Raw genomic sequence first — 16045 nt, 5'->3', positions numbered from 1 at the left:
GTTTAAAACAGGCCCCCATGGCAATGCCAGAAATGCAATTGGGGCAGCACAGTTGAACAAGTTTAGGGCGGGAAGGTGCAACCCAAGTCCAATGCAATCTGGTTCCATATTCATTAGGGTTTGATTCCGATTTGGACAAATCAGCATTTGAACAAATCATCATTAATTGCACAACTAATGCCATAGCATTTGGTTATTCTACTCACCCCTTGCTTTGATCCATAGGGCCATCTTGACACTATGATGGCTGCGTACAGACGGACCATTCCAGACATCCGTTTCAGAAAGTTGTCCTGCTGCTCAACACAATTTTCATGCACTCTGTACCCCAATAACCTACCAGTAGAGATTAAAGGATAAAACTTTAATTATACTTCCGGAGGGAAGAGCAATTTGCAGTTCGACTGTTTCACTTCATCATCACCCCCAGAAAGAATCATGAAATGATTCCTTAAACGCAAACTCACAAAGAAAGGAGTTTTAATAGAAGCAAAGGGTTGTTTATCTTCAACATTAACTGTTTCTCTCCCCACAGATACTGTATGACCTATTAAGAATTCCCTGCATTTTATGCTTATTTCCGATTTCTAGTACATTTGTTTTAGTACTAATAGAAACATCATCTCATACGAGCTATGAAAAGAATGGTTTGCCAGAAGTACTAAAATAGTAAATATGGAATTTGTATCAAGCTAAACCATGAAAATATGATCACAGTTCAAATTATGGTGATGGTCCAGGCAACCCCATCACTTTCTGCAACCTCCTTCATTCCTCAGCAATTGAATTAACAAACCACAATATAACCAGTCAGTGCACTCTGCACTTACACCTGTAGAAGTTCAATAGAGTATTCAGCAACAATGTACCTTGTATATATACATATATATATAACTCGTACCGATATATATCTTCAAATTGCTAAAGAAGTGCTGGTATCAGGAAAGATCCTCAAATATATATGACCAGATGTACATGGTCCTTGCTGAAGCCAGCAATCAGCTCCTTGTTAATATTGGCAGCAAGAGTTTTGTTCTGTCACACTAAACCAGATTATTGTTCTCCCTCCTCTACTCTGACTAATGACTCATTATTGTCCAACGACAGTACGATAGTTGGTAAACTTCAAGATGCCATTGGAGCAGTGTCTGTTCATAGGCATAGAGTTTTAAAAATTTACTTCAATTTTATTTTTTGGAAACTATAATTTTCCTTCTTCATTTTCTTGAGTCACAGATTGCAGAACAGCTTTCTTCAGGAGAGGAAAGCAATTTATATCACAGTACTTTTGAAACAGCCACACAAGAGGTACAACAGTACGGTACAGCACAGAATCAGGCCTTTTGGCCCACCATGTCTGCGCCAGCCATGGCGTCGATCTAAACTGAGCCCACAACTCCTCCAGTCACATATAGGCTGGGGCCCCGACCCCAGCGCCGCACTTCATATGCCACTGCTTAAGCCACACCCCGCTTTCCTCTGAGCCACCATCCACCTGCAATTGTCTTGTGCCAGCCCCAGCCCCGGTCATTTCTTCACCATCCCTCCCTGCATTCGCCCTTTCTGATACGGTCCTCAGCGGAGGCCTTACCTTGATAGCCCTGCACTCGCACCTCAAGGAGTTTCAAGATGATGTCGAGCTCTCCTTCTGTCGCCCTTTCTCCCCTCCCCCTCCAGTCTGAAGGGTCCCAACCCAAACTGTCAGCTGTCCATTTCTCTCTACAGACCTTGCTTGGCCCACTGAGTTCCTCCAGCAGTCTGTTTTTTTGCTAAACTAATCCCATTTGCCGACACAAGAGTTGAATCCTTCTATTCCCAGTCTGTTCATGTGCCTGTCTAAATGCTTCTTTCGTTGCAATTATATCCGCTTCTACCACCTCGCTTGCTATCGTGTTCCAAGCACATACCACTCTGTCTATGGAAACAAATGCCTTGCATATCTCCTTTAATATTTAGCCTCGTCAAAAACCTATGCCTTGTGGTATTTGACATATCCACTCTGCATTTAAGACCATCTACCCTATCAATAGCAATCAGAATTTTATATACCTTATCAAGTATCCCCCCCCCCCCCGAGAAAACAATCCAAGTTTGCTCAATCTCCCCATGAAAGCTAATACATTCTAATCCCAGCAACATACTAGTGAACACAAAGTTTCTACAGCTGTTACATGGCAACCCAACTTTTATCAAATCAATTGCAATACATAAATCAATATCTTTTTCGAAAATGGAAAAAGACCAACATAGAAAGGTATTTATTCACAAAATGCTGGAGTAACTCAGCAGGTCAGGCAGCATCTCGGGAGAGAAGGAATGGGTGACGTTTCGGGTCGAAACCCTTCTTCAGACAACATAGAAAGGTATTTACGACAACATAAAGGTATTTACAAAAGCCACAGCGCGACAGCTAATTAAAGTAGCTTGTAATTGTAGTTAATGGGTTAGAAGCACTAAAACAACGGCGATGAATAACCACCTGGCAGACAGCAGAAATCAGATCAGTTATGCTTGCAGTTTTGAGGGTATAATGTTGTTTGGGGGCTTCTACCTTTGGTATTCTTCCTTTGGTAACCCATCTTTCCATGAAGGGAAAAACGGGACTGCATAAGGACACTTTCGGTGCAAGTGGGCCAAGAAAATATCGCCAACCTTCGGGTGAGTCTCCCAAATCCCTGAAGCAACCACTGCTATTGGAAATGCAGCTTCATGGTGAGATGCAACCTCCTCCTCCCCTTGTTTCTGCAAATAATGAAATAAAGCAACATTAGAATCAGAGCACACTGTACTTATGGCTTTCCAATTAAAATCAATTACATTTTATACCCAACCCAAACACCAAAAAATTTGGGATGGGTTCTTTTGCACCGTGTATTTATAACAGATGGCATAGAATCAACCTTTTTTTGTATTATGGAATGGAATGTTCAAACGGCTTGTAGAAGAAATTGCAAAAGCACCTTTTTACTTCAATTGAAAAAATACATGGCCAAGGAGAACAAATAACAGACGAGTGGGAGTGAAGAGATAGAGTTAGCTGTGGCGCAACAGGTTCAATGATCTGTGTAGGAAGGAACTGCAGATGCTGGTTTAAATCAAAGATAGACACAAATGCTGGAGTAACTCAGCAGGACAGGGAGATAAGAAATGGGTGACGTTTCAGGTCGCGACAGGTCTCGAAGAAGACCCGTCTGAAGAAGGGTCTCGACCCAAAACGTCACCCATTCCTTCTCTCCAGAAATGCTGCCTGTCCCGCTGAGTTACTCCAGCAATTTAAAGCCATCTTAGGATCAATGACCTACTCTGCTGCATCGTACAACAACATGATGGAATGCATGTTAATTACAATTACAACATTTAAAACACGTTTGGACAGAAACATAGAAAAACAGGTTCAGGAGTAGGCCATTCAGCCCTTCGAGCCAGCACCGCCATTCAATATGATCATGGCTGATCATCCAAAATCAGTACCCTGTTCCTGCTCTTTCCTCATATCCCTCGATTCCTTTAGCCCCAAGAGCTAAATCTAACTCTCTTGAAGATATCCACTGAATTGGCCTCCACTGCCTTCTGTGGCAGATAATTCCACAGATTCACAACTCTCTGGGTGAAAAACATTTCCTCATCTCAGTCCTAAATGGCCTATCCCTTATTCTTAAACTGTGACCCCCTGGTTCTGGACTCCCCCAACATCGGGAACATTTTTCTTGCATCTAGCCTATCCAATCCTTTTAAGAATTTTATATGTACATATGGACAGGTACATGGATAATGAGGTTCAGAGGGATATCAGCCCTATTTCAGGTACATATCGTATTCAGCATAGACAAGTTGGGCCAAAGGACCTGTTTCCTTACTGTATAGCTCTGCGACTAATATTTGCTCTTCTCTATTGCATTTAGTTAAAATGAATCTCTCATTATCCCTCTGGGAGTTTTGTATGCAATTAATGCTTTATAGATACACAGGGAAGTATGCCTCCATTTTGCAGATGATGAGATTCTCAAAACAGAAAAATAGGCATTTGCTTTTGGCTTTAAAGAATAACAAAACTCCAAAACGACAGAGAGAGGAATGAGAAGCAAAAACCATTAATTTAAAAACCATTAACTGGAAGTCAAGAAATAGTATCCTTTCCATCTCCTTTGGACACTCCAGTTAAATGAAGTATTAAGAATGGGAAGAAAAATAAAAAGATAGTTAACTTAATTATCACTGAAACAAAAACTCTTCTGGTACAATGAATAGCAATCACACTTCTGAACATCATCTTAATTTCTCATGACTTCGAGAAGCTTTACTACAAATATCAAGAGAATCAAGAGCCAAGAGTCGTGTTTTATTGTCATATGTCCCAGATAGAACAATTAAATTCTTGCTTGCTGCAGCACAACAGAATATGTAAACATAGTACACTGTAAACAATATGATAAATGAGAGAAACAGAAATTTCAGTGTATACACATACTCACAAGTATACACGCACACACACACACACACACACACAGACATATATATATATATATATATAATATATATAAAATATATATATATATACACACACACACACACACACACAAAACAAACAATAGTAGTGCAATAATAATAGTCTATTGTAGTTCACAGCTTATTTGAGGTTGTAGTGTTTAATAGCCTGATGGCTGTAGGGAAGAAGCTATTCCTGAACCTGGACGTTACAGTTTTCTGGCTCCTGTACCTTCTTCCTGATGGCAGTGGTGAAATAAGTGTGTAGCCAGGATGATGTGGGTCTTTGATGATGCTGGCTGCCTTTTTGAGGCAGCGACTCGGATAAATCCCTTCGATGGTGGGGAGGTCGGAGCCGGTGATGGACTGGGCAGTCTTTTCCACTCCTGGATGTTCAAGTTGCTGAACCAGGCCACGATGCAACCGATCAATATGCTCTCTACTTTACCTACCGAATCTCCTTAATCAAGAGGCGTTGATGTGCTTTATTTATAATTGCATCAGTGTGCTGGGTCCAGGAAAGATCTTTGGAAATATGCACGCCCAGGAATTTGAAGTTTTTGACTCTCTCCACCATCGACGCCATTGATATAAACAAGATTGTGGGTCCTCATCCTTCCACTTCCAAAGTCCACAATCAGTTCATTGGTTTTACTGATATTGAGAGCGAGGTTGTTGTGCTGGCACCATTTGGTCAATCGGTCGATCTCACTTCTGTACTCTGACCATCACCATCTGTAATTTGTCCAACAACGGTGGTGTCGTCGGCAAACTTGAAGATGGAGTTCGCACTATGTCCGGCTATACAGTCATGAGTATAGATTGAGTAGAGCAGCGGGCTGAGTGCGCAGCCTTGAGGTGCTCCCGTACTGATTGTTAATGAACAAGAAGTATTTCTGCCAATTCGAACAGACTGTGGTCTGTGGATGAGGAAGTCGAGGATCCAATTACAGAGGGTGCACAGAGACCCAGTTCCGTGGGCTTGGTAACCAGCTTGGAGGGGTTGCTGGTATTTGAACACGAGCTGTAGTCCATAAACAACAGCCTGACGCAAGTGTTTTTATTGTCCACGTTGTCCAGTGCGGTATGGAGAGCCAGTGAGATCGCATCCTCCGTTGACCTGTTGTGACGGTAGGCAACCTGTAGTGGGTTGAGGTTCTTGTTGAGGTAGGAGTTGATATCCACCATAACCAACCTCTCAAAGCACTTCATCACCACAGACGTTAGTGCCACTAGTCGATAGTCGTTGAGGCATGTCACCTTACTCTTCTTGGGTACTGGTATTGATGCCCTCCTTAAAACAGGTGGGAACCTCAGGCCTCAGTAGCGAGAGGTTGAAAATGTCCACAAAACCCCCAGCCAGTTGGTCTGCACAAGTTTTGAGAACTCGACCGGGTATACCATCAGGTCCAGGCACTTTCCGAGAGTTCATCCGCCTGAAAGATCTTCTGACATCGGCATCTGTGCTAATTATGCTAATTAATAAGTTTAGTTTAGAGACACAGCGTGGAAACTGGCCTTTCGGCCCACCCAGTCTGCACTGACCAGTGATCCCCATCCACTAGCACTATCCTAACACTAGGGATCATTTACAATCTTTACTGAAGCCAATTAACCTACAAACCTGCACGTCTTTGGAGTGTGGGAGGAAACCGGAGTACCAAGAGAAAACCCATGCAGTCACGGGGAGGATGTACAATCTCCATACAGACAGCACCCATTGTCAGAATCAAACCGCGTCTCTGGTGCATTAGGCAGCATCTCTACCACTGTGACACCATGCTGCCCAAGGATATCAATGGGTCATAAAAGGGTGCTACACAATTTCTTTTTTCTTTTCCATATATTTTAGCGCACATAGCAAGTCCTTGTTTTGACATTACACCATCATATTACAGGCATTAATTTTAATTGCTCACCACAAATTTTTCTGCCAGTTTGTAATAGACGAACTCCTGACCTTGTGGGTGTTGAGCAATCGACACCATCTTCCCACCTAATGATATTTGCTTGCCCAGGAGGAGGTTATTGATCTTGTCAAAGATTTCCCGCAGGTGAGATGCTTGGTGATGAAGACAGGTGAGGGGTACAAAAAGAGTGCAAAAATTATATGACATTTCTTTTGTATTTCAGCAAAAGTAAAATGATGCAGTATTTTCACAAATGTAATTCAACAGAAAATAATACATCGATCAAAATTTTACATTTACTTCAAAACGAATCCAATTCCAGTCCACATCTGTATGTCACTGATGCTCACTCATTGCACAAGACAGATAGGCAAAGGGAATTTGGCCATCTAATCTGTTCATGCTTCTTCACCCTCCCCCTCATTGAGTTGTTTAAATGACCCCAGTTTGCACTTCTACTTCTGTACAAACATTATTGAGAGAGAACTGCCCTGATTTCCACAAATAAATCCCAAAGGAAGTCTCATGTGCCATGTGTCTCAAGCAAAACAGTACTTTACATTGTGTTGGAGAGGCTGGAAAGTTTGATGACATGGTAAAGGAAATAAATTACAGACCACTCGCCACAGAATATAAAAGCAGAAACTAAATTGTAATGATGAACAGAAAAGTCTCTGGCTGGAACAAATGTCAAAAGACAGACTTGCATTTAAACAACCGCCTTCACATCCCAAGGACATCTTGCATCCGATGATGTACTTTTGAAATGTAATACCATTAAAATTCAAATTTAGCAGCCTAATCTACACAGAGAAGTCCTACAAATGGCAGTGAGAAATTATCAATATTTTTTTTAGTGTTTTCATTAAAGGATAACTATTGGACAAGTGGGATTTCATCATATAGTCAGGGCATGGGAACAGGCCATTCAGTGAAACTTATGGAATAGTGAAAGGCTTGGATAAAGTAGATGTGGAGAAGATGTTTCCACCAGTGGGAGTGTCTCGGACTAGAGGACCTAGCCTCAGAACTAAAGGACGATCCTTTCGAAAGGAGACGAAGAGGAATTTCTTTAGTCAGAGGGTGGTGAATCTGTGGAATTCTTTGCCACCAAAGGTTGTGGGGACCAAGTTAATGGATATTTTTTAAGACAGAGATAGACAGATTCTTGATTAGTATGGGTGTCAGGGGTTAGGGGGAGATGGCAGGAGAATGGGATTAGGAGGGAGAATTAGATCAGTCATGATTGAATGGCAGTGTAAACTTGCCATGATTGAATGGCAGGGTAAACTTGCTGGGCCAAATGGACTACTTCTGCTCCTATCACATGACCACCATGTTCATGCTGATTAGTGGACCCCAATCTGTATCATCAATCCATCCTGTGAAAAGCAGATTGGACTTTAGTTTAACTTTTCATCTAAAAGAGACCAGGTACCAGATTGATTGAGATAGAGACACAAAGCACTGCAGATGCTGGTGTACAAAAAATTGAAGTCATTACAAATGACTGCATTTCAAAAATAAATTTACCGACTATTAAAAATATTTGGACATCATATGAATGTGAAAGTCCAAGATATTAACCAGGCTTGGGAACCTTGCTCCAACAACCACAGAATGCATTTGTTGCTGAGTGGCTTGATGGTGTTAAACCAACACAACAATCAAAACTCTAGCTTAAAGCAAAGCCAACAAAAATTAAGATCAATGCAACCTGATATTAACCACTGGCTTGAGTGTAATACTATTTCCAGTTTTGTTTATTTTTGTCTGCCTTCTTACCCTTCTTTGGTCTACAGTATCACAAAACTAATAGTTCACCCAGAGTAGAGATCTTTACATACCATTCTGGATCTTCAGATAAAGCTTATTATTTCCCCAGGTTCCATCTAATTCTTGATATTATGCTAGTTCAGTAATCTATAATCTTTTTTTATCAAACCATCTATTTCAATGATGTTAACTGAGAGATACATTTTAACCCAGGATTTTTTTTTAAAAACACCCTTAACGTTCAAAATAATACCAGATATATATTCTCCAATTGTAATTAACTAAGCACTCTTCAACAACTCTTTTTCTGCAGATGCTATCTCTCCTGTTTAGAGTTTCCACCATTTTCTGTTTTTATTTGCGTTTCTGGCACCACTCCATAACCATCTCCTCCCCACCTAATGACCCAAGACGACCAAGACTCACAATGTAATAAAATTTTCAAGAGCAATGCATTTTTCTGCAACCATGCTCCAGCAAGTAATCATAAACTTCAATAGATTTGGGAGGCAATGGGAGAAAACCCTAAACAGAGCAAATGATTAGTATGAGACCATGAGGTCAAAATTTATGTAGGATGGAACATGGCAGGAGAAATTAAAGGAAGGGGAAAATTGTAGAAGAACAGATAAATTATGGCATTATTAAATTGAAAAACAAAAATGTAAGCTTTTTTTTTCATTTACCTGCGACAGAAGAGATTTGACCAACGGGAATGGTTGCTGTCTTTTGAAGATCCATTTTAATCTTCTTAACCTAGAAACACAAGTACAAACTTTTCTGAGTGCATAATAACTTAAATGGGAAATATTATTTACTTATATTGATCTCGTGTAACATTGCCTACAAGCATTAATTTTGCATGAATGAGTTATTGGCCAAGTATGTACACATACAAGGAATGTGCCTTGGTGCTCCACTCGCAAGTAACAACACGAACATACAGTAAACAATTAAGAATAATGCATAAAACATGAAAACATTAAGAATACAATATTATGGTTTAAACATGTGCGTGAAATAAACCACAGCAAAAAGAGACGACAGACTTTTGGTTATTGAGTAGAGCTACTACTCGCGGGAAAAAAGCTGTTTTTATGTCTAGCTGTGGTTGCTTTGACAGTCCGGAGTCACTTTCCTGAGGGAAGTGCTTCAAAGAGTTTGTGGCCAAGGTGAGAGGGGTCAGAGATGATCCTGCCCGCTCGCTTCCTGGCCCTTGCAGTGTACAGTTTGTTAATGGGGGGAAGGTTGCAGCCAACAACCTTCTCAGCTGATCGAACGATTCGTTGCAGCCTCCGGATGTCATGCTTGGTGGCTGAGCCAAACCAGACCATGATGGAGAAGGAGAGGATGGACTTCACGATGGCAGTATAGAATTGGACCATCATTGCCTGTGGCAGATTGGGTTTCCTCAGCTGCTGCAGGAAGTACATCCTCTGTTGGGTCTTTTAGACTGTGGAGAGAGAGAGGGGGGAAGAGAGAGAGAGAGGGGGTGGGGAAAGAGAAGGGGGAGAGAGAGAGAGAGAGAGAGGGTAGAGAGAGAGAGAGAGAGAGGGGGGGAGACAGGAGAGGGAGAGGTCCCTGGAGATGATGGTTCCAAGGAACTTAAATGACTCCACAGATGTGACTGTGGTGTTGTTGATGGTGAGTGGGGGGGGGGGGGGGGAAGCTCTCCTAAAGTCTACAACCAGTTCCACTGTCTTAAGAGCATTGAGCTTCAGGTTGTTGAGATGGCACCAGGACGCCAGCTGTGTCACTTCCTGTCTGTTAGGCAGATTCCTCCCCATCCTGGATCATTTTCCAGCCAAGTTAAACAGATTTGGTATTTTCTATTAATTTTTCAGATTGTGGTTTTCATAAGCAAGACCAAAATGTATCACACATTCCTAATTATCCTTGAGAATGTGGTGGTAAGTCACCTTCATGAACCAGATTCTCCTAATCATTGGATTCTACAATCTGGTTAGATGGGGTTTTCAGGATTTAGATGTAGCAACAATGAAGGATTTGCCACACATTTCTCAGTCAAAATGGTGTACGACTTGGATGAAACCCCACAAATAATGGTGCTCCCACATACCTGCTGCTCTTTTTCTAAAGTTAGACATTTATCAGATGAGTCAAGTTAAATAACTAGACTGCACTTTGTGCATGGCACACACAATGTCAAGAGCTAGATTATAGACAGTTGTAATGATAGGATACTTTGCTGAAATTATTTAGATAATTCCTTGTTCAGTTACATAAAAAGGTACAGTAGAGAATCATGTATGCCATAATGCAATGATTTATAGCCTGCCAAAACTCCTACCCACTGTAGAAAGGAGAATCAATTGTACCTTCCAGGATTAAAATTGCGATCAATTATCACCCAACTGTAACCATCGGCTTTCTCTTCAAAATGCAAATGAAATCTGAAGCTCACTTCCCTCCATAAAGTCTAAATGAGGCCAGATGGAGAGATTTCCATTGAAAAGTGAACTATGTTGACAACGTTAGCGCAAAGATTGCCTGGAAGTAAAATGATTACAATTTACTTCAAAAGCTTTTAATATTATTTTACCTTACTATCCTTGCTGTTGTTGAGATCATTAATGGATGCTGCACATTGACCACAGATATCCTGCAACCGTTGATACCATTGCAAAGTGCTTGAATCCGCCTTTAATTGTAGCCCTATATAGAAAAAGATTATGCAAATTAAATTAGATTTGAATTAATTGCTTGTTTCCACAAATTTTAACTTGTTTGTACTGTTGTAATAAATCATATACAAATTACTTAAATATTACCTAAATAACACAACCACACTTATTAGCATTGTTTTATTATTGTCACATGTACTGAGATACAATGAAAGCTTTTGTTTGTGCACTATTCAATAAAATTGGGTAATACTGCATATAAATACAATCAACCCATACACAAGTACAACAGGTAGAGCAAAGAAAATACCAGAGTGCAGAATATGGCTTTACAGCATTGTAGCATTAGAGTTCCAAAGGAAAAAATCCAATATCCACAATGAGAGAGGTTAGAAGATCCTGGCAACGCTGTGGTTAATGGGAAGATCTTTCAGAAGTCTGATAGCTACTTGTTGGCAAGAAACAGATTTCTGTGACAACCGGACAGATTCAGTCACTCTTGCCAATGACTGTGCAGAGCAAAGGGAACTCTTAGCTGAGAGGGACAAAGATTTGAGAATGGTTTTCACATTTCAGGTTAAATACTTCACCAAAACAAACTCCAATGGGAAAAAGATGAGACAAATCCAAAAACTGGTTGTTCTTGCCTCATATGCAGCACGTCTTTCTTAGGCAGCTGAATTTAAATGCAGAGGAACCAAGTTTTAGAAACCCATTTTACAGAGTTCTTTTAGCTTGACATTTATCTCTAAACCATTTCTTTCCTCCCTCGTATTGAAGGGGTTTCAGCACGAGTTCCAAACGTCTTATGTTCCAAACCAATGAGCACTTGCCACCTCAGATAAAACAGTCACAAGAACAATATTATTTGCTTCAAAAGCAGTTCATGCGTGGAACGCTGGGGTCACATTTCCATGCATTTCTCTGCAAAATCACCCTTGCAATACCACCATGTGAATAACCAAAAATAGATTTGTCACAAATACAAACACTACAATACCTTCATGAGTGGGCTTCCGTTGAGGAGCTGGTGGTGCTATTTCAGTTTTGACTTCTTGTTTTTTCTGAAGTGCTTTCTCCTCCTCTTCTTTTATCCTCTTCTTCTCTGCTGCTACAGCAGCAATTTTCTCATGCATTGCGGCTATCAGCGCTCTCATTTGCAGCAGGGCTTTCTCTGCATTGGGCATGTCCTCCTGTTGTAGCAAGCCACCCTACAAAGAGCAAATTAATACTTTTTAAAATATGGGCATTCACAATGCAAGTAATATGCTTACTTTCCTGCTCTTGGCAATTTTCAGAGTCTGCACTGACACAGACGACTCTACTTTTTCCCGTCCCTGACATTTCCTCACACACCCAAGGTTTCTTAGTGGGAACAGCTCTGCCCAAAGCCGCAAGAAAGTGCAGAGTTGGAGATGTAGCCCAATACACACAGACCAGACTTCTCACCATTAACTCCATCTACACTTCATGCCCATTCATGCCACACACACACACACACCTCTGATGTGAGCTTAATAACTCCTGACACCAGGCTGCAAAGTTGATTGCCACGATTACTGTATTCCGAGAGGTCCAGTCCCACAAGGTCCTTCTGTTTCAAGTAGGGCTCAATCTGCATGTTCAGATGTAACACTTCTGCCTGGATCGCATTCAACCTGCGCAGTCGATCTCGGCTTTCTGCTTGCCTCTGACACTCCAACTCCTTCTGTCGGAGCCGCTGCTGCTCGGCTTCTCGTAGTTTCAGATTCATATTCTACACAAAACAGGAAAAAAGGACATTGAATTGTGAGGCAGCAGCCAGGATGGAATGGAAAGTTATGATGCATGCAACATGAGGAAAGATGGGAGAAAGCGCGCATTAAAATTAAAACAGATTGTGTGAACTGATTAGGTTTAAAAAGCTTTTTCAGTGCCGCGAATTACAAAAAAATACTATGCACATGTATGCAAATCTTCAAAAAGCATTCCCTGATCTCTTTCCAAATTTTCTCTCATTAAATCTTATATCCATGCACCCTAGCTCTAGAGCTCCTAATCACAAGAATCACCCTATTGATTATTTCCCAGCTTTGATTATAATTATTGGCGCCTCGCCAACAACCCCACTTTGCACTATGTCATCTATTATTCACCTTAGCTTTACGCCGGTGTTCTTCTTTTAACTTTTCTTGACGTCCTCGAGCTTCAAGGGATCTACAAAGGAAATGTTTTGTTTTGGTTTCAAATGCAAAATCATTTTGCTCCCTTTCGCCCACAACTCCTCGCCAAAGCAATAGGAAAAGTTTTAGATTTGGCTTGCATCTGTGCACAGGCCAAAAAAGGACTAAAATATCAGCAGGACTGGAACTAATCAAAGTCACAGTTATGGTGGTCTAAACAAATCGTCAACCTAACATCAGAATATTAAACAAAGAAATGTAACTGATCAACTTAAAATTAAGACAATCTGATTTAAGCATATCTATTGTCTTTCATTATTAAAAGCAGACTTGTTATTTCTCATAAGTAATAAAACTAGAAAGATATCATTAACATCAGAATCTGAAGTTGTTATGTCCCCAAGAACAAAAGTGATATAAATTTACTGAAGGAAATCGTCACTGCAGAAATTGTCCCATCTTGTTTCCACCACATGAGCAGGCAATTTCAGCGCGAAGTACAAGAAGTAAAGTAGATGAGCTTGAAGCTCAGTTAGAGGTTGGTAGATATGACATTGTGGGGATTACAGAGACGTGGCTGCAGGAGGATCGGGCCTGGGAACTTTATATTCAGGGTTACACATCCTATAGAAAGGACAGGCAGGTGGGCAGAGGCGGTGGGGTAGCTCTGCTGGTGAGGGATGAAATTCAGTCCCTTGCGAGAGAAGACATAGGGACTCACCTTTTCCACATTTTGCTATGTTACAGCCTTATTTTAAAATGGATTAAAAAAAATAATTTTAATCATCAATCTACACACAATACCCTATAATAAAAAAGCGAAAACAGGTGTTTTGAAATTTTTGCAAAGTAAAAGGTGAGGATTTAAGTGAGGGGGAGTTGCGCAGATCTTCGCCCTCATTCTCTCGTCCTGGCCTATCGGGTTCCAGCAGAAAGACATAGTCGAGACGTCTGGGGACAGGTCAGGATGCAGTGGATGGTCAGAAGTGTCCTACGTATTTCACTCTGCCCTGTTTGCGCTCCACGACGCTTTGCTGGGATTGTCTTTCGGCCCGTTAGGGTAAACACTGCAGTACAAGTCACCTTAGGGTTATTTTCATTCATTAAATGTGTGGTTCATTATTGAGGTTTATGAAGAGTGGCCGGTTTAGTTATTTGTCTAAAGCAACAAAAAAGCATATCCCATACCCTTCAATTTTCTTACCCTTTCTCCATCATGTCCCGCATCTCCTCGTATTCCTGCCGCTGCTTCAGCTCCAGGGATTCTTCAAAGCGTTTCATTTGTTCTGTGGATGATGTCGAGAGATCATGAACAATTTTCTGTTGAAGTTCCTGGCGATGCTTCAGTTCGGCCTGAGAGATATAATTAAATTCCACGTTATCAAATCCTTCAGGGTTCACGGAATACTATTGAAATACAGTCACTTTTATCACCAAGGAAAGGCATTAGCCGAATGCACATTTAAAATTTCACAAAAAGAAAAAATGATGATCAACGACTGATTAACCTGCTTTTGGTTGAGAGAGGAAGTGTTAGTCGATTCATTAGTACTGCACACGTAATCTCAATTTTAAATAATTAATATGAATATCTAAAACTGGATCCATCCCTATTTTTATTTCAAAAGGTTTAAAAAAAAAAAATTTGAATTGTGCTCCATTTTATTGTGCGATCAGATTGATCCACACCACCCCTACAAAAACATTTGACAATGTAATTATGACTGTCCACAATACCTGAGAAAATGAAATCCCTTTGACCCATGCAGTAATATAGCTTCTTAGAAATGTGGGACACACATATCCAAATGAAAAGTTCAAGCACCTCTGCTGTCTACCGTGGGGTAGAAAGACGCATCACTTTTACCATGTAAAAGTTCTGTTTTAGTAAAGCGACAAGTTTTTTTTTCATTATTTACACACTGTTCAAGTTGAGCGCAAATGCTAGCAAATCCATTTTGCTGACTGGCCTGTTGCAGTACATTCAACACATTTAAGCAGTGACATAAGACATTAGACAGTTAGCAATGCCTCATCCCTTTCAATGGTGCAGCACAACCTACATAAACTAGAACAGTTTGAAAAAAACTGATTTCAACCAAGTTTAAATGGGGCAATTCGCCTTGGTGGCTCTTGAGACAAAAGAGAGTAGCCAGAAAACAATTCATTCAGCTAGGCATTCATTCTAAACATACAATGCTGACTCTTTGAAGCATCAGTGACAGATTTAGTTTAGTTTATTATTGTCACGTGTACGGAGATAATGGAAAGGCTTTTATTTGCGTGCTATCCAGTCAAATACTAGACTATAAACACAATTAAGACATCCGCAGTGTATAGATAAAGGATAATGGTACGACATTTAGTGCAGATATAATATTGATGTCCGATAAAGTTCAATTAAAGATAGCTCAAAGGTCTCCAATGAGGTAGATGGGAGGTCAGGACTGCACTCTAGCTGATGAGTGGACAGTTCAGTTGCCTGATAACAGCTGGGAAGAAACTGTTCCCGAATCTGGAGGTATGAGTTTTCAAATGTCTGCACATCATGCCTGATGGACAAAGGAGAGTATACCATGATCTTCTCCTATCCAATGTAATTTAAAAATACTCGGACAATAAAAAGCCATAGATCACGTTGTGATGGTATGAAAAATTCAGCCATACACCGACTTCCTTCGAGGGAATTAAAAAGACATTTTCCAGCTATGCTTTTAACTAATTGGCCATCTTATAAAGACAAATAATAATAATAATAATACATTTAATTTATATAGCGCTTTTCAGGATACTCAAAGACGCTTTACAGAGCAAACAAAACATAAAAACAAACAAACAAACAAAAGATTATGAGAAAATAAAAGCACACAAAATTTGGCAGTCAAATTTAGGAAATCAGTTCATTTACCAAGACTGTAAATTATTCTGGCTCTCAGCTCTGCAGTTAGCAAACTTACAAGGTTATAATCGTTTATGAGGCTTGCAGGCATGGGTTAAATTTGTTACCAGAGCACCGAGATACAGTTGGAATGGTATTCAGAGCATCAATGGCTAGGGGGACGTGAAG

General features: G+C 40.5%; 1 protein-coding gene across 2 annotated transcripts in view; it reads right to left on the bottom strand.

Moving 5' to 3' along the window:
• gle1 (GLE1 RNA export mediator) overlaps positions 1-16045 on the bottom strand; it is a 35578-nt gene that overhangs the window by 11200 nt on the left and 8333 nt on the right. For both annotated transcript variants that reach the window (XM_078425821.1, XM_078425820.1), the window contains exons 4-12: positions 14183-14331; positions 12952-13012; positions 12318-12572; positions 11817-12027; positions 10735-10847; positions 8858-8927; positions 6405-6547; positions 2552-2742; positions 207-336 (exon numbers count right to left, since the gene is read on the bottom strand). In XM_078425821.1, coding sequence (XP_078281947.1) covers positions 207-336; positions 2552-2742; positions 6405-6547; positions 8858-8927; positions 10735-10847; positions 11817-12027; positions 12318-12572; positions 12952-13012; positions 14183-14331 — 1323 coding nt within the window. The remainder of the gene's footprint in view (positions 1-206; positions 337-2551; positions 2743-6404; positions 6548-8857; positions 8928-10734; positions 10848-11816; positions 12028-12317; positions 12573-12951; positions 13013-14182; positions 14332-16045) is intronic.

This window comes from Rhinoraja longicauda, chromosome 31, assembly GCF_053455715.1.
Source record: "Rhinoraja longicauda isolate Sanriku21f chromosome 31, sRhiLon1.1, whole genome shotgun sequence".
Classification (NCBI taxonomy): Eukaryota; Metazoa; Chordata; class Chondrichthyes; order Rajiformes; family Arhynchobatidae; genus Rhinoraja; species Rhinoraja longicauda.
Note: the sequence above shows the minus strand (reverse complement) of the source record. Positions and strands in the feature narration are given on the sequence as shown.